The following is a 19,357-nucleotide window of genomic DNA, read 5'->3' as shown; positions in this document are numbered from 1 at the left end:
GTTGAAAGCTATAATGCATGCTAGACCCTAGATCAAACTTTCTGCCCGATTTCTTTCTACTCTTTAAGTTGCAATTGGATGCACGATTCAATTAAATTGCGGAAATTCAGTCTCTTTTATATGTTTCCTAGTATTAGAAGTAGCCACAAATTCGAGTCACATCCCTTCAAGAGCAACTTGAAATTTATGTAATTGCAGTGGGAAGGGGAGACCCTCTATATGAATCCTGAGGGTGTATTTGGATCCCACTCATTTTTCATTTCTCATCAGATTTGTAGGAGACTGGCATTTGTTAGGAAAGATGCCCCCTTTTAAAGAAATGAGGTTAGCTAGGTGCAGATTGACCAGCTCTCACACGTGTTCATATGTGCCATGTGTTAGAAAATCCAAACTGTCCATCAAACTAGGCACTACAGAAAAACATCTGAGTGGACCACAAATGTCAAGCTCAAGTGTATATGTTGGTATGCTTCTAACATACAGCCATTGTTGGTGCCTGTTATGAGGAAAATTCACAAAAACTCATTCCCAGTGGCACCCAAACACACCCTAAGGAAATTACAATTTGATTATCTCCACTTTGTTAGTGTAACAATCTTTTCTTGAGTTAAATCAAGGGCACCTTTAATTTCATTTGTCTCCCATTCATGTGATTAGTCCACAAACTGTGGCAAATGGGACCAGCTGCACTATCTGCTCAATCTGATCAGTTGAAAATATGTGCTTGGACAAACCTCAGGCCTGGCCGAATCACTAGGTTGATCATATCCAACATTTTCTTAGGCTATGTTTGGATGCAGAAGCAAATGAAATTGCGAACATTCAGTTTATTTGTGAAGAAATGAAGAAAACCAATGAACAGTACTCAGTTCACATGTTTCTTTAAGTCCATTACGTAATTATCACTACTGTTAGTATGAATCTCAAGGATGGAAATCACAATTTGGTCATTTCCATTTTATTCTATTGTTAAATTCAATTCCATTTGACCGTTCATCCAGATGATATCTTACATGGTTGACAAGATTCTAAGCATGTTTCACTTCCTCTCTTTTCTAACTATATCGCAGTGTTCGGACATGGGTCTAGTGAAGAGAAACCTGGAAGAGATGGGAATCAAGTATGTCACAGCTGTGGTTGAGGAGGGAGGAATTAAGGTCGATCAGCTCTTCTTCCATGATCCCGACGGATACATGATCGAGATCTGCAACTGTGATAATCTCCCAGTACTTCCTCTCTCTGCTTGCCCTCTCAAGCCAAAGGAGAGTAATTTGAAGATTCAATCATCGAAATCTCCATTAATCCTTCCTCTCAATGAAAAGGAGAGAAGTTTCAAGGCAGTTGGGTGCGGAGTAATGGAGAATTTGATGATGGAAAGCTTGAGCATGAATATGTTGAACATGTCCTTTTGAGTGTGAGATCCTATCATATTATCTTAAGCAATGTGTCCTTACTATGAAGTTATGGTTTGTTTGTATGTGGAGTTGCATAAAGATGAAGCATAGTGAAGATGTATTTTATTTTATTTTTTGTTACTTTCTTGTTTTTAATAAGTGAGGTTGGGACAAAATTCAATAAACTTATCAAGTATTGCCCAACTATATTTTGTTTTACTTGCTTTTCTCCAATCTCTACTATTAATGTCAATAGCTTTGGACATTTTTGCCTTCGCAATTAGTCTTAAAAATGTAGCTGCTTGGCAAGGAACAGTTGAGATTTTACCTCACAAGGGACGGCATAGATTTCACTTGCTTCCTTTCACTTCTTTTAATGCGTGTATGCCTCACCGAACCCTCATTTCTTTTAATTAGATGCACGAACATTACAAGACAAAAGCTTGGTGGGTGCACTGTGATGACTATGTGACTTCTGATATTGAGTCAGCTCGTGTTAGGAAGTCAGCCCAAAAAATGAGTTGGATCAGGGACTTGAGTGGGCCACTGTAAGGGAAATAGTGAAGATGGGTTGCCCATGTTCTCTGCTTTCTGCTTTATGTGTAACATGCAACTACATGTAACCTCACCTTTCCTTCCGTCTCTCTTCTTTTTCTTTTCTTGTTTTTCTTCTCTTCGCATCTCTCTCTTCTCTCTCTATTCTCTTGTTGCACATGCAAGTGTTTCAAGTGCCATACCCCTAGTCTAAGCATAATTCAAGTCCCCCTTGGTATGCTTATTCTCTAGAAAATCCACAATAATTGTTACTTTTTCCCTTATCAGTTTTTGAGATTTTCATGCATGCGGGTTTGGTAGGCCTTGCCATGGATGGTCTATATTTCAAAATTTGCACCGAGTGGACAATCCTAATCCTTCAACTAACGAAACCGATAGCAAGAGGTCTACTTTTCATCTTCACAATCATCCATTTCCTTCTTTTGAAGTCCTCCAATACAATCACTTGATAAATCAGGTGATTTTGGCTCTGTTGGGGTCTTCCGCACTTGTTTTGCATGTATGAAAAGTGAGTTACTGATAATTTAAGCAAAACAAAGTGACAAACTCTATATTAGTCTATTTGAATGATGATTTATGTTTTATTACAATAATCAAGTATATGTACACCCATTCTCTTGCATGATAATAGTAATTCAACTGGTCATTTTCTGGACTTGTATACCAAAATGCATATCGGTCTTGAACCATATGTGGGGAACTTGGAGTGGTAAATCTAGCAAGCAAAAAAAAAAAAACAGAATTCTCTGTTTTTTCTTTACTAGATAAAAAGAATTCATTAACAGCTAAAACGTGGTAGAATGATTTCTGTCATGAAAGAAAATCAATTGCTTCAAATTCATTTATCTGAAATACTATTGTAAATTGTTTGTATGTGACCATGTGGCCTCATGCAATTTAGTCATTACTATCTTAAATTCATTTGATGGTTTTCTTAATTATGAATATTAATCAACTATTTTATTACTAAAAAAATAGGAATTTTTTTCCAAATGAAAAAGTTTCAAACCGAAAACGCATCTACAATGGAGAGGCACCTTTTCACTTATGATGGAGGACAAATCTAATCAACGGTTGCAAGCCTTCTTTGAAAGTTGCATCAAAGTCCATTTAAGAACAAGATTAGAATGCTTTGAAAGAGAAATTGAGAGAAATTCCCATCTATAATAGATTCTTAGTCTAATGATTGGTAGTGTGGTCCCCATAATCCCCATCATTATATTTAGGATATTGTTCGAAAATAATGAAGTGATTGCAACTTACTCATTTTTAGAAATATGATAGTCAAATGGTGGAAGTGTGGAATTGTTTATGAAGAATGTATCAAGATTTCAAGGCACTTGTTTGTTTAATAGTGAATGATATATTTGCGAAAGCGTGAAAATCCTCATGACATTGACATCACCATAAAAGCTAAACCACGAGTCAGACGGAGCAAAACCTTGTAACACATTGGTGAAGTTAGTCCTAATAACAAGTGTTGGAAATAAAGTAATAGTGGGTTGCTTGCCTTCAAGTGAAATGATTCCTTTGACAAAGGGTTTGTCTATGTAAATATTCTCGAAGCATGTTCATATCATGGGGCTTAAAAATATATGTTGTTTAAAATGATGGGAGTCACCATTATAGAAACATAGAGGAAAAGACAAGCTGAGTGAAAACCTATATATTGCAGATTAAAAGATAGATTGAGTGAAAATATGTGATAACAATGTGATTATGAGTATATTCATGAGAAGAAAAATCAATTTTGGTATAGCCCACCAACAACTCTGTCATATATTTTATTATCATGGCCAAGTGGGAGATGTTGGGATGTGGTCATGTGGCTCGTGCAATTGGTCATTATCATCTAAACTTCATTTTATGATTTTTCTAATTGTGAATATTAAATAACAATCTGTTAGTAAAAAACTTAGGTCCTGTTTGGATGGAGTACAAACTAAGGAAAACATATATTTTATGTAGATAAGACTTTTGCACTTGTTTGGAAAGAAAAGGAAGTTGTGGTAAATAACTTACCTTTTCATTTTGTTAGGGAAAGAGTTTGCCTTTAATGTAATATTTTAAATGAAAATTTTTAAGTAAAAAAAGAAGAAAAAAAAAAAAAAAAAGAACCCCTTTGTGGGATTGCAATCAAAACATATCCAAATGCAAAGGAAAAGCATTTTGGATGACTTTTCTATTGCAAACTAGTTAGGTGGAAACGGTTTGTTTCCCCTAGCACTAATTTCAAGTACCTCCGGCTAATGTCACATGTTTGCTTTGTTTTGCTTTTCGCTAGTTTGCACTCTATCCAATCAAGAAGGATTTATTTTCAAACCAAAAGGACTTCAATAGAGAGGCGCCTTCTTACATGTGAGGGAGAACAATGTCATCAAAGATTGCATACCTTCTTTGAGGAGTTGCATCAATGTCTATTTAATAACAACATTAAAATGTTCCAACAACAATAAAAAAAATTACAAAAAATTAAGATAAATCCCCATCCATAAGAGATTCTTAGTCTAAAGACTCAAGATAGAAGCATTGAAAATTTTGAAATCATCATTTTTAATAGTTTAGGATTAATTCTCATCTAAATTTAAATAAATTTCTTAACCCTAAGATACATGGTTAAAATTATAATTTAGTACTGCAAGATATGGATGCAAGAGATTAATGTCATTCCTTCGTGAAACGAGAAGGTCTCTCTTATATGCATATTTTCCAAATTAAGGATTAATACCAAAGCCACCAATTCTGTATTATAGAGTTGTAGAGAATGGTAGGGCAAGATGGATCGTGGATCAAATGAATGACATATGATGAATGAGTTGATTAACCCAGGTTTCTTCCTTATTCTCAACCCTTACCCATCTTGGGTCGGAATGGGTTGGTTAGGTTAGGTCAAGTTAGGTCGGAATTGGCTATTAATTAATGTTAACAAATTCAAAGGAAAAGGGATTGCCTGCTCAGGTGGGCTTGACTTCGCTGTTTATTTGGAATCCAACATGACTATCAAGTGAGTCATCTTATGTTAGGCCCAAGACAAAAAATCAGCGCCATATGTGATTCAGGTAGACCACATGATTAGAAACAATATCCAAGGCAATGTTCACCCTCTAAACTGTTTCCCTTAGTGTGGTCCACCCGAATCACGGATGGGCTTGATTTTTAGACCCCAGGCCTAAGTTTTAGTGTGTCATCTAATTGATGGAGTGGATTATATATAATCATCATGGTGGGCTCTGTAAAAATCATGGGTGTACGTTTCTCTCCCAACTGTTTCCCTTGGTGTGGCCCACTTGAATCACTGGTCAGCTTGAGTTTTTGGCTCTTGGCGTAACATGGGATTACACATATGGTGGTTGGAGTGGATCTCACATTCACATCACTTAGGCCCCATAAAAAAATGAAAGGCCTGAATAGTTTTTTTTTTTTTTTTTTAACAGGTCTCTGGTCCAACCTGCTGATAATTTCTGACCTTCTATATGCATATGACATTCAACCTGTCTAATAAATCGGCCCCATCAAGATTCATGAGCATCACCTTTTAAAAAATTCCTCAACAACCATTCATTGAGTGGATCACAGTTAGATAAAGTGTTAGATGTGAAATGTACTTAATACTTTAAAAGTTATCACATGGATGGCGTATAGCATGTGGTCCAACTCGTTGGACTTGAACTCCTCTTTTTGCAATACATCTAGGGGTGTACATCGGACTAAACCAAGTCAAACTGGGCTTAACCCGGCCCGGCCCAGTCACCAGTCAAACCCAGCCCAAACCCAACCCAACCCAGTCACCGGGCCAACATGTCCAGCCCAAACTCGGCCCGGTCAGCAATCGGGCGAGTTCAGGTCGAGTTCAGGCCAATTTCGAAGAGAGATTGAGAGTTTTAGGGTTTAGGGTCAGGTGGCGTTCTCACTTCTCTGTCTCAAATGGTTAGGGTAAGGATTTAGGATTTACGATATATATATATATATATATATATATATATATATATATATATATATATATATATATATATATATATATATATATATATATATATATATATATATAGCCAGATCAAGGGCTCTCTGAGCCCTTTCACATATGACGATGGCAATCTAGGCACGTGATTTGAGCTAAAGAAAATGACCATCCCGGACCGAATTCAGTTTCGGGTCGGGCCGAGTCGAGCGAGTTAACTGGGCTAGCCCGGTTCGTGTATAGCCCTAAATACATCTATGTATCTCTCAAGAATGGGACGGAAGCCCACCCATGATTTTTTACAGGGCCTACCATGACTAAGATCCAATCCAATCATTATATGTGAAATCTCATGTTAGGATCATGTTCAAAAAATCTGGCTGATCTTTGATTCAGGTGGGCCACGTTAAGGGAAAAGAATTAGGAAAGACAAGACCACCCTTGATTTTTAAGGGGCCACCGTGATGATAATATGCAATCCCCTCTAACCAATAGATGAAAAACTAAAAATTTAAGCACGTGGCCTAAAAATCATACTTATCCATGATTCATGTGGGGGCACGCTAAGGAAACAGTTTTGAGGGCAATTGTTGCCATATATACTGCTTTCCAATTGATGTGGTCTACCTGAATAACGGATGGTAGTGATTTTTTTGTCACTAGTCCTAATATGAGGTGACTCACATGATGGTCAGATTGGATTTCACATAAATACTGTGGTGGGGCCCACTCAAACAGGTAATCCCATTTCCTTCTTTCCGTAGTATGTATAATATTAATTAAACATTAATTAACAGCAAAATTTTGGAATCCCAAGTTTCTGTTGTATATAGACTGTACGGCAGGAGACCTTTCGCTCACCAAATTCCACCGGGTAATGCCAACTTAGACAAGTTTGCTACATATGGGCCACACCATGATGTATTCTGTGATCCACTCCGTTAATTAAGTTTTTGATAGCATTTAAACCATAGGGTACATATATTTTGGCTGATTTGTGATATAGTGAGCCACAAAAAGAAAAACAGTGGGAGAAGAGACACCTATCATTGAATTTTTATAGGCCTGCCATGATGTTTATGTTTATGTGAAATCCACTCCATCCTTATCTGCCTAGTTAATGCATGGAGACTAAACATTAGAACCATACATGATGTATGTAGATCACACCAAGTGAAGCAATTTAGATAGTGGGCATCCCTGCACGATTTTCGCTCATATGACCCGCTCGAATTATAAATGTGGCTGATGTTGGACCAATACAGCTAAATTATCATCACGGCCATTATGAATGGAGTGGATTTTACAAACACATCAAGGTGGGCCCATCTCCAGCCGACCAGTATTGGTTGGGACTTAATTTCCCAGACCCTTGGATTGCATGCTGTGACTGCCGCTACCTGATAAGTAGTTGGTGCTCGTAGGCCAACGAGGATGTATGTATTTAATCCAAGCCGTTGAATTATTTTGCCAACTAATTGTATTGTATCATCCTAAAAACGAGTCAGATCCAAATCTAAGGGGAATCACGCCACAGAAAAGAGTGCAGGAAGTCCACAACTAAAAAGTTCTTTGGGCCGATGTAAGTTTTGGATCAAGCTGATATTTGTGTTTTCCCTTCATCCATCGAGCTCTTTTTGACCTAATCAATATGTTGGATGGTAAATAAATATTACAGTGGACTCTAGGAAATTTTAATGGTGGCTGTTTAATCACCATTGTTTTCCTGTGGTGTGGTCCATTTTAGATTTGGATCTTACTCATTTTTAGGCTCATACTACAAATTGAGCTGTAAAAATGGATGGACAGCTTGGATTAAATATATACATCATCATTGAACCTATTAGCACCAACTAGTAGCAAGGTGGTTGTTAGGGGTGTACACCAAGTCGATAGAGTTGATTTGGCCTCGTTCAACTCTGCTCGGCAACTAGATGGCTACAGTTCGAACTCAGCTTGGCTTGGTTCTTGAGCCTAATTGTCCAGCTTGGCTCGATTCGATCAGCAGCTTGGGCTAGTTTGAGCCAAAACCAATCCTTTGTGGCATTTTCACAAACACATGCAGTGCATTTTCAATTTTTCACTGTATTTAGTACAACATCAAAATCAAGAAAAAATAGTATTCATTTCATACCCGTATCTTCCTTGCCACTAGCCAACACTTTGTTGAGTCATTTCATCAAAGACTTGGTGAGCAACATCAATATCAAGTAACCGAGTCACCAAACTAGTTCGATCCGAGTTCGATTCGAGTTGGGGTTCGATCTGAGTTGAGTTGAGCTCAAACAAGCTCAAACTCGGTTCGAAATTTTTTCAAGCTCAAAAAATTCAGCTGGACTCAACTTCGAACCAAATTGAATCATGCTTTTTCGAGTAGAGTCGAGCGAGCTAATCGAGCTAACTCGGTTCGTGTACACCCCTGGTGGTTGCTGATAGGATAAGCATGCAATCCACGTCTCCATGCAGCTACCAGGTTGGCTGGGGTTGGGCCAACCTTGATTTGTCTTTGAAATATACTCCATATATGAGGTGTGTGATAATAACTTAGTCGTATGGATGAAAGATCAGCCATGTCTATAATGTTGGTGGGGCACCTGAGTGGAAACAGTGCAGAGATGGCCATCCAAATGGTTTTATTTGGTGTGGCCCACCTGAATCACGAATCAGCCTTATTTTTGAGACATATATCTAAATTTCTATCACAGACCTAATGATCAAGTTAGATTTTATGAATGCAATACGGTGGATCCTAACCCCCGCCCACCCTTTCTACGTGTGTTGGTGGTGCGAATGATGTCTTTTGTATGTGCTGCGCAGGAGACACGTATATTAGCATATATAAAGAGAGGAATGCTTCATGCGCACCTTCTTACGTGAGCACTCGTGCGCGCCTTTGTACATGTGTCATGGAGACAAAATCTGAACAGTCAACATGATTCGGCACCCCTTGAGACCTTAAATGATTAACTTTCAGCCCGATACAAAACTCTGGTGGGACATGAGAAAGGGAAACAGTTTCCTCCTCTCATTACTAAATTTTTGGATCAGGCTGAAAATTGGGCCCATAAAGGAGTGCCAAATCACGTTGACCGTTCAGATTCTTTATAACTAGAATAATTTTGAAAATCTAACTAACTAAAACTAAAGTTATAAACCATTTGGTCAAGCATACCCTGTTCAATAAATAAATGAAGAAATGATATAAGAGAATCTATCACACACAACTAGTTAGATTGGCCACAACATCAAGTGGGCCACACCATAAAAGTCATTGAGAACCGTACAAAAATCTCCAAATTTAACTTGGCGCTGACATGGGCGTTAGCTGTAGCATTTCATTTTCGTGTTGGTGCGGCTCCGCTGGAAGGTCAACTAGTTTCATGAACTCATTTTCCATGGCTAGCTGTGATTGAGACAGTCTCTAAATATAATAATAATAAATAAATACATAATAACAACTTTTGTAAGTATAATAATAATAAATAAATAAATAAATAAATAATGATAATAGCGTTTAAAAGTATAACATCTGTGGAAATGTTGTATTGTGGATCCAATTCGGGATTTTATTTTCCTTGGGAGGTATTGGAATTGTATTTCATTCCAATGCATAAATTGTATTAATGCGCTCCCAGCAATATAGCCATCTTTACCCTCTCACATCAATCCTAATGAGCATCTTATCCATTCTCATTAGGAAGGAGAGTAAGTCAAAATAGAGAAACTCCCATCTCTAGTGCATGCTTTCAATTGATGTTGCACGTGAAGGCTTTCTCGAGTAAGGAAGCTAGCCCTGAGCACACATATGAGGAAGTTGTATATGATATGGTGCCACCATCTTAGCATAACAGTGATCTTGGCCCTTGGTGCCCATATATCGATTGTGACACCTTGTTGCAGGGGGAAAGGCAATTAGGGAGTTTTTGTATGCAAAGGCCCATTGGACATTTCCTTTCCACACTAGAGCCTTTTTGTAAGAATTATGCCTTAAGTACATTTGTCCATAACCAGGGCAAAATATACATATTTGTGGGAAAGATTACGTTGATATGAAACTCCAATGGGCCGCACCACAGTGTAATGTGGGAAAGTGACTATGCTATTGAGATCTACATGGCACATCATAATGTTTATATTCCATCAAACCCGTTCATAAAGTGAGTACAAACCAAGATGAACAGAAAAACCAAAATCAGTTGGATCCTAAAGGTGAGCGAATGGAGTGGTGTGGCCCACTTGAGTTTTGGATTGTCCTGATTTGGGTTGAATGTTAACATGATTTTGACAATGTTGGATAGAGTGGATGTCACACGTACTTCATGGTTGGCCCTACCCGACTGTGTGTTTCATGCTCTCAAAATGTGGGGGACACATGTGACCAAATACCGAGTGAATCGCCATAGAATTACTCATATTTGTGTATGCTATGCAATGAAGGGAAGTTACACACCAGTTAGTCAACCGTATAAAGCAGAGCGAATCAATGCATGCATGTAACATTCTAATACCCTTTTTATTTTTTTAACAAACATCCACAGCCCACAGAATAATATATACACACTCCACATGAGCACACAATCAAATCTTCCTCACAAGCTAAGCTATGCCCTTAAAATCTTTATAAACAAATTTAGAAAACCTAAAACACCTCTTTGGATACCCAAATCCTAATTACACCCGATATATATAGCATAAAATCGTATCACAATCAGAATATGAAACAAATTCTGCACTTACGCAATTTTGCGCACCCGCTCGATGGTACCTTTAATGGGGCTTCGATGACATTAAGAAAATACCAAAATGTTCCAGCAATAAAATATGAATTTTTTGAATTTTTCCGATGGCATCGACAAATCCTATTGTTTACAGATTTGAGACATCAACAACAATCTCCATCATGTCTTCAATCTTCATTCTTTATAGATTTTTTTTCCTCATCTCTATTTTTGTCTTACATTATATCTCCACCATCGCTTTTCGTGCATACTCTATCTTCCATTTATACCTTTACCAAGCCCAAAGAAGTTACACAGAACTTGAATTTTTTTGTGAGAACTACCTTAGTAAGCATGTCAACCGAATTCACGTTCATATAAATTTTGTCTAGAGTCACGTCTCCTTTCTCAAGTACATGTCCAATAAAATGGTGATGCACATTAATATATTTAGTACATGAGTGATAAACAATTTTTTTAGTCAGATTAGTCGCACCTTCATTGTCACAATTAACCGGCAAGGCATCCGGCTGAAGCCCCGACTGATTTACCATCCATCTTGACCAAACACCTTCTTTGAATAAATTTACTATTTATGAAAAGTTGAACCATTGATCTTGTCCTTCCCTTTTCTCCATGCTCCTACCATGCGAAGTTCTCTAAGATGTAAAGTTATGGTGGGGATCTAAACACATACCACTTACCAGCAAGTCACCATAGTGGGCCCAATAAATTAGCCCTTTGGGTTATAAATGAAGAATCCACAACCATTTGATCTACCGTAGATGTGGCGCACATAAGTAAATCTAACTAAAATCATATGGCCTACTTTGGATTACCACATAGCTTGAAAATTACAATTACAACCCATCTGGATACTACCAAATAAGTAAATTTTTAACTTATATTAAGTATTTAAATTACTTTTTTCACTTAAGTTAATTTGGTAAGCATCGTTGTCAAAATAACTTATGTGTTAAAAGCTGCTTAATAATTTTATTTTTTTCCAGCTTTTTAACTAAGTACGTTTCTACTTCTCTGTTTGTCATGCTCTATGCCAAAGGAAGCTCTCTCTCAGGGTCCATATCAAAGGAGGCCCACATGGTGGACTGTCCACATTGAAGGTGGGGCTCACATGGTGGATGGTTCACATAAAAGGTGAGTCCCACATGATGGATGACCTTTTATTAATGTGGGCCCACATATGGATGGTCCACATCAAAGGCCAACCCATAATGATAAAATGCCGACTTCCAAAGAAGGCTAGTATAATACAACTTACTTCAAAGGTGGGGCTTACATGATGGATGGTCTACATCAAAGGTGGGCTCCACATGATGGGCAGTAGACATTGGGCCTCACATAATGGATGACCCATATTGAGGTGACCCCACATGATGGATGGTCCACATCAAAGATCAACCCCTAATGATGAATGACCCTCATCTAAGGCATGATGAGCAACCCATGTTGAAGGTGGGGCCCACATGATGGATTAATACACATCAAAGGTGGGCTCCACATGATAGGCAATTAATAATGGTGTGCCCCACATGATGAATGATCCGCATCAAGGTAGGCTCCACATAATGGACAGTCCATATCAAAGGACCCTAATAATGAGTGGCCCATATCCAAGGCAGGCCCTGTATGATGGACAACCCACATCAGAGCTGGGGCCCATATGATGAACAATCCACATCAAAGGTGGGCTCCACATGATGGGCGGTTGATATTGAAGACGGTCCCCATATGATGGACAATAACATTGATGGTGGGCCGCCCCACTTGATGGATGACCAACATCAAAGGTGGCCCTACATAATGAATGGTGCACACTAAAGGTTGGGCCATAATGATGAATGACCCACATCCAAGGTGAGCCTCGCATGATGGATGACCAACATCAAAGGTGTGGCCTACACAATAAATAGTCTACATCAAAGGTTGGCCCTATATGATGGATGGTGGATGTGAACTCGAGGGATAATTGCTTATGATATTGGAAACTGAACATGCTTTCTACTTTTTTGTTGAAAAATATGTTGTTTATCAAACATATTTACCGGTTGAATTCGTAGAAACCAAGATAACCTACTTACGACATAAGTAGCTTAATCCAAACGCCCCTTTAGAGCTCATTTATTTCACCAAGTATCGAGTTAATGTAAATTAGGAAATGTGCAGTGATTATAAATTATTTTGCCTTTCTTGTTGTAACATTTGCATTTGACCGTTGATTCCTATGTTTAATTTATTAGCATTAAAATCATAAAGATAACATTTTTTCATTACCTTAATGTAAAATCATTTTGAAAATACACCAATGTTATTATTCAAATTCAAGATTTTCCTAGTGATGTTAAGAATGATTAGAAATTCTTTTACTTGTCTCTCAAATGTATCTGAATTTGATTGGCAAATGTTTGAATTATTAGTGGTATACTCATAATTAATAATGACACATTTACTATACATTGCTAAAATAATTGAACAATACCAACGGTCCAATCAAGGACAGGACAGTTAAAAATAAAATGGAGTCAGTGTGCAAAAATCAGATGAACAAGATTGTCCCACCATTGCCTGTTTGGGTCTATACCACGCAACGGGGTCCACAATGCAGACACTCTGGATCAAACCTAAACATGCTCCCAACCGCCGCTTTAATCAATCCTTGAATGAATTACAAAAGCTCTAGCAAGCATTTCTGTTCTTCTCAACCTAGGCTTATTTAAAAAAACAAAAAAACAAAAGGTTTTTCGGGTCAGCTGCAAACGGTACGGTCCACTCAACCTCCACATGGATCCAGCACACGAAGCAGTGGATGGAAGGGCTTTTCCATTTCCCGTTTTTGGTACAAAAATAGAAAAATAAAATGCTGACTTCCAATCCCCTCCAAATGTGTGTATATATATATAGGCCCACTTGTATTCATCAGAGCCAACGGTTCAGGTTCGAGATCATGGGCATACTTAATGAAGAAGAAGAAAAGCTTCTAACCCCATGTCTCCCTTTGCTCTCTCTCAATCACGTCTCTTTCGTATGCAAATCGGTGGCAGATTCTGCTAATTTCTACCAAGAGGTTCTGGGATTTGTTCTCATCAAGAGACCAACGTCGTTCGATTTCGAAGGTTCATGGTGAGTTAACACGAGAAACGACCTCCCGGGTCACGTTTGGATGGACCAGTGAATTAGAAAGCACTTGGCGATTTGTATTTTCGTGATTGGTGAGGCAATTCATGGCCAAGTGTGTGATATCTGGGCCACTCGTAAGGAAATCCACACATGTATGAGATGAATGGATGGTCCCAGAAATGATGACCAATAATCCCATTCAAAGTAGAGTTGATTCTTGGGCCAGTTCATATTCATGGTGTGGCCCACCTGATGAGTGGCCTTGATCCTCCACACATGTGATGCAAATTACATTTGGCATTTATAGCCAATAGGGCTGAAAATCGCACAGGTTCAACCCGACCGGCCCAAAATTGGGTTGGCTCGGGCAGGATGTAACAGATTTGGTCTCAGGCTTGAGATATACAAACACCAATTTAATAAAACTTGGGTTGGGCTCAAGTTGAGGTCTCGAGTTACCTGACCCAACCCAAACCCGTTCGATATATAAGTTAAAAATTATAATTGAGTGTGGATCATTTGTGTCGGAGGCACAGAAAATTTCAGTGCCATTGTCAATGGTCCACATCATTTTCGATGACTCAAGTTAACAAGATACACCGAATTTCTCTCTCTCAAATAGATTGCGTGCTACACAACACAACTTTTAAACTAGTTGTCCTATATTTTAGCTTGTTTGTTTAGAAAAAACAAAATTTTTTATGATGAATAACTACATATATAATTAATAAAATTATAGGTACAAAAAACAAAATATGTATTGAAAATATATTAATGTAATAGCAAAAATGTAAGTATATATCAACCTGGGCCGAGCCCACTTGGGTTGAGCTTAGGTTAAGAATTCCCAACGTGAGGTTGGTTGGGTTGGGTTAGGGTTGAGGTATAGGAATCTTGGGTTAGGCTATGGTTGAGCACCAACCCAATCCAACCCCCTGACTTTCAGCCCTAATAGCCAAGATGTGCATAATATCCTTGAACCTTGAGTTTGTATAAGTGGCCCTGTGGCTCTAATAGTCTGATGGCATATCAGATGAACTGTCTTGATTCTGAATGATGGGCCCCACGTTTCACAAACTCAATCTAGAGAATTGAAATGCGAACATTCAGTTTAATCAAGAAGAAATAATGAAAATTAATGATTTTTTCAGAAACCTTACGAGCATTAACAATGAGGAAGTAGCCCTCAAGTGCTTAAAACACTATTGCCATTTGGTTATTGTTTAACTTATTGCAATTCAATTCAGTAGTGCATCCAAATGCACTGTTAATTTCGATTTCTTGTTTGGATTTGGGCTGATTTTGGGTGGAATTTTGCAAGGTTGTTCAATTATGGGATCGGCATACATTTGCTACAGTCCAATGACATACGTAAAAGACCACCGTTTATCAATCCAAAAGACAACCACATCTCATTCCAGGTAAGATCATGGTTTCCAAATGTTCCACGTCATTCATAGAACATGTACAAATCATGGTAGAAATGCGAGAGATCTGAGCCATCATAAGACTGTGGGCCATGGTCCAAACTTGCCAGTTTGCACAAGTACACATATATCATTTATATGAGAAAAAACGATACTTGAAGAAGAAGATGATTGACACTCCATACTCAACATACCCATGCGGCCTACCTAATGAATGGAGCAGCTTGATTTTTAGGCCATGGCATGTAGTGCGTCCAATGTAAATGGTAGATCCTAAATCTCCAATGTGTGAAAAAGTGACGCAGGTATGGACATGATGAGGTCAATTACCGTCTTACTCAAGGGGATAACGACTCTGAATCCACGGAGCTTCTTTGGAATCAAAATTTTTTAGAAATTCAAAATTTCATTGATGATGATAAAAATGAATTCGCAACACTTTAAATAGTGATACCAAGCCTTAGAAGAAGTTTCAGAATCAAAGTCCCTAAAATTTGTGGCTTATTATAAATAGTAAATTTACTATTTATAGATAGTCATGATTCCTACTAGACTTTATGGTTTTTGGCTAAAAATAGTAAGTGTTCTATTTGGCTAACCATGTTATTATCCTAATTTTTCTAAAAACTTTTCATGTTGGACAGAACTCCTAAAGCTCAAAGGATGAAGAGTTATAATCAAATTAAAACTTAATATAAATAATAAAAATGAAAATAAAATAGAATTTTGACCATCGATATGATGGAATCTCGCAAATTTGGCATTGGACAACCCGGCATAACAGGTTGTGTGGCTAAAGTAGCTTATCCTACCCCAAAATCATGATCGAATCTCACAAATTTGGTATTGGACAGCCCATTATAGTGGGTTGTGTGGCTAAAGTAGCTTATCGTACCCCCAAAATCATATATGGTACGTTGAATAACTCATTTCGGTTTACAAGATATGTTTGTTTTAAGGTTCTGGTGGTCCAGATCACTTCCGCTTTCGATTGGGCCTTCTTTGGTCTATCTTGAACATGAAAGTGTCGGCGCCCCGCTTTACATAAAAAAATTCAGCACGTGTGCCCTCAATCTCATTAGCATTTAGAGATTTTTGGGCTGTGGGCCATGTCTTATATTACGATTGCCTATGCTCTTTGGGCCCATTTTTATGGAGATTATGCAGTGTACGGACATGGAGCTGGTGAAGAGAAAGCTGGCTGAAATGGGAATGGAGTATGTGAGTGGAGTGGTTGAGGAGGGTGGGATAAAGCTGGACCACCTCTTCTTTCATGACCCAGATGGCTACATGATAGAAATCTGCAATTGCGACAACCTGCCTGTTTTACCTTTCTCGTCACGCCCTCTCAAGCCATCTTACATGGCCTCCATCAATGGAAACTCAGGTATGAATCTCACCCTCAATTCCAAGAACGTGTAACACGTTATTTATGGGGCGGGTTAGATGGTCCACATGGAGTGACGTGCCCCCGTTATTTATGGTGATACTGGTTCCACTGGAGAACTCACATAATGGACGGACCGGATGTCATGCGGATATCATGGTTGGCCCGCATGTTATCAACACTGTTGGATCATTCCCATACAATACATGCCTTCGACCTAGAGCTCAAAAATCAGGCCGATCAAACACTCAGTGGGCCATACCTAAGAGAATGGTGAATATCATGCCTTAAACCTCTAAATTTAGCTGCTGTGGCCCACCTAAGTTTTGGGGTGGCCTGATTTTGATTCTTCATCTTGGTGGTGTATCTCTGATGAATGGATTGGATGGCATACGACAAAAAAAAAAAAAAAGGTGATCTTCTAATGTAGGGGCATTTTCACACCGAGCTCAAGTGAGGATGCTAAATGCAGGAGCACACTTGGGGTGGGTAGCCCATGTGAAATAGGTAGCTTGTGTGAGGCAGTACTCATATGATGTGGGGCCCACAAGAGGGTTCGGCCGAGGTCCTAATTCATGGGATGTGGGGCCTGGGCTACGAGATAATAGGATTAATTCGCTATGCTTTATCAAACTGAGCATTTAGTGCAGGTGGTTAATTGTCCTGCATCATCTCCGCAACAATCCCATTGGCTTGGCATCTCCCTCCCAACTGTTTCACCTAATGTGGCCCATATGAGTTTCCAGTTGAGCTGATTTTGGCCCAATGCCTTGACATCGAAAGGCTCACCTTATTAAAGGAATGAATTTCATGCACACATCACAATGGGCCCTACAGAGATCGATACTATCACAAGTTAACACAACGTCCACACCTATATGTGGCCTCTAGCTCACCCTGAACCGAAAATCAAGCCGATCAGGCAATCATGCAGGCCACACCAAATGGAATAGTGAAAATCATACCTAAAACTTCTAATTTTGCTTGGTGTGGACCACCTAAATTTTCATATGGCCTGATTTTTGGTGCGTCCCTCAGACATGGATCTTCATGTTGTCAGTAAACGACCCCTGAGGTTTATATGCACCTTTTGTGGCAGGTTTGGAGAAAAGGATGATGGAAGCTTTGGCAACTGATATGATTCATATCACATTGTAATTGTGTAAAATTGCTACTTTAGTGATTGTTCCAAATCCAATGTTTGGCCCAAAAGGTTTTCCTCTTGAAAACCATTTCATTGCCATGGATATCTTAATCAACAGTGATTCTTGCTGCACATTTGTTAGTAAACATCATTTTCTTACTTGTCCATATGGCTAAATGGAATATATAAGTGATTTCAAGTCACGCCACGGAGTCGCTTTTCTTAAGAAAGTATTTTCTCCCAACACAAATAAATATTATTATTTTTAGTTGTTCGATGGGTAAATGAAATATTTAAAGTGATTTCAAGTCGCATTACAAAGTCGCTTTTCTTAATAAAGTAATGAATAGAGAAAATGTAAAGTGATTTAAAATCACATTACAGTTCACCACCATTTGTGACTTGTGTGTAAGGCTATCTAGACTATTGAAATCACATTGATAAAAATAAAAATTGTTATCCATCCAACTAATGGTTATAAATTGAATGATCGAGTGGCCCAAATTCCAAGGGTAAATACATGTGATTGCTATCATCTTGTTGGAGGATTTATTTTTTTTGTTTATGCTCCATCTACAGTTTAGATCAGTGATTTAGACAGTTTGAATTGGTGTTAACTGTGCCATGCATTTGGTTAAAGAGTTGCTGCATTTTTATAATGGTGGTGAACTATCAAACCTCATTGTCCAAAATAGTGTCACAAGCCAAATAAGGATTAGTAGCCATTAGATATGAGTCATTTTTCAATCATTAAACCCTCTATACAAAGGGCCTCATCATTATATGATGGGCTCAAAGTGTATGGGAGATAAAATAAATAAATAATAAAAATAAACTCTCGCATTAAAATATTTCAATAATTTGATCATTAACGTTTTTCCTTTTAAATATGGACGGACACTGTAGGGCTGGCTTGGAATGTGAGATTAGGTGGTATTGTTTACTATAGATGAAATTAACACTATTATTACATAATGATTATATGTTAAATTTATCATGGCATTTTTATCATTCAATCTTATGTATGCAATTGAATGCTTCCTTTGAAAAGTTTATTATTAATTTACATGAAACCAACATACTGTAATTAATTAACTAGATTTCACAAGTAATGTTAGTCACTTATATTCATATGCAACTTGAGTGTCACATGTAGAAGCATATATGAATAGATGGTGTGGATAAAACACATGCATCATCATGGGGCTCATAAATGTAGTTGATTTCAAAATCCATCATAAATCTCATTTAATCTCCTTCTAGAGTTGGAAGGTTAAACATCTTGATTAATTCAATCCTTCCCATTAATTCTAAATGCTATACGGGATGTCTATTGGACCAAATGCAATTTGGTACCAGCAAATTCCATCATCCAAAAAGGCCTTAAAGATCTTTCCATGGGCCATTGGTGAAATCTTTAGGACTTTCCAGCTCACATTTTGGGCAAAAGCATCTGCATAGAGTAACCATTTGATGGATGGCTTGGAATGGATCATCTGTGCCAGTTTTAGCGCATGGATTGGCTCCTTTGGACATGTTTAACCTTTTCTTTTTGAGCCACTAATCAAATGTTTAAGATCTTTGGCCACCAAACTATACATAACCAAAAGTATATGGCTGCACAAACAACTATAAA

General features: G+C 38.1%; 2 protein-coding genes across 2 annotated transcripts in view; both read left to right on the top strand.

The window, feature by feature from the left end:
• Window positions 1–1,659, top strand: part of LOC131243407 (glyoxylase I 4-like) — a 39,827-nt gene extending 38,168 nt beyond the window's left edge. Inside the window, exon 3 of the mRNA XM_058242756.1 lies at window positions 1,071–1,659. Within this exon, the coding sequence (XP_058098739.1) occupies window positions 1,071–1,412 (342 nt within the window). The 3' untranslated portion in view covers window positions 1,413–1,659. The remainder of the gene's footprint in view (window positions 1–1,070) is intronic.
• An 11,931-nt stretch (window positions 1,660–13,590) lies between these two features.
• Window positions 13,591–17,735, top strand: LOC131244220 (glyoxylase I 4-like). Its single transcript, XM_058243863.1, has 4 exons — window positions 13,591–13,766; window positions 15,085–15,184; window positions 16,358–16,577; window positions 17,677–17,735. Exons 1-4 carry the CDS (start codon window positions 13,591–13,593, stop codon window positions 17,733–17,735), a joined length of 555 nt encoding a protein of 184 aa, XP_058099846.1.
• The last annotated feature ends 1,622 nt before the right edge of the window (window positions 17,736–19,357 follow it).

The sequence above is a fragment of the Magnolia sinica genome, chromosome 4, assembly GCF_029962835.1.
Source record: "Magnolia sinica isolate HGM2019 chromosome 4, MsV1, whole genome shotgun sequence".
Taxonomy (NCBI): Eukaryota; Viridiplantae; Streptophyta; class Magnoliopsida; order Magnoliales; family Magnoliaceae; genus Magnolia; species Magnolia sinica.
This window is presented reverse-complemented; position numbering and strand designations above follow the sequence as displayed.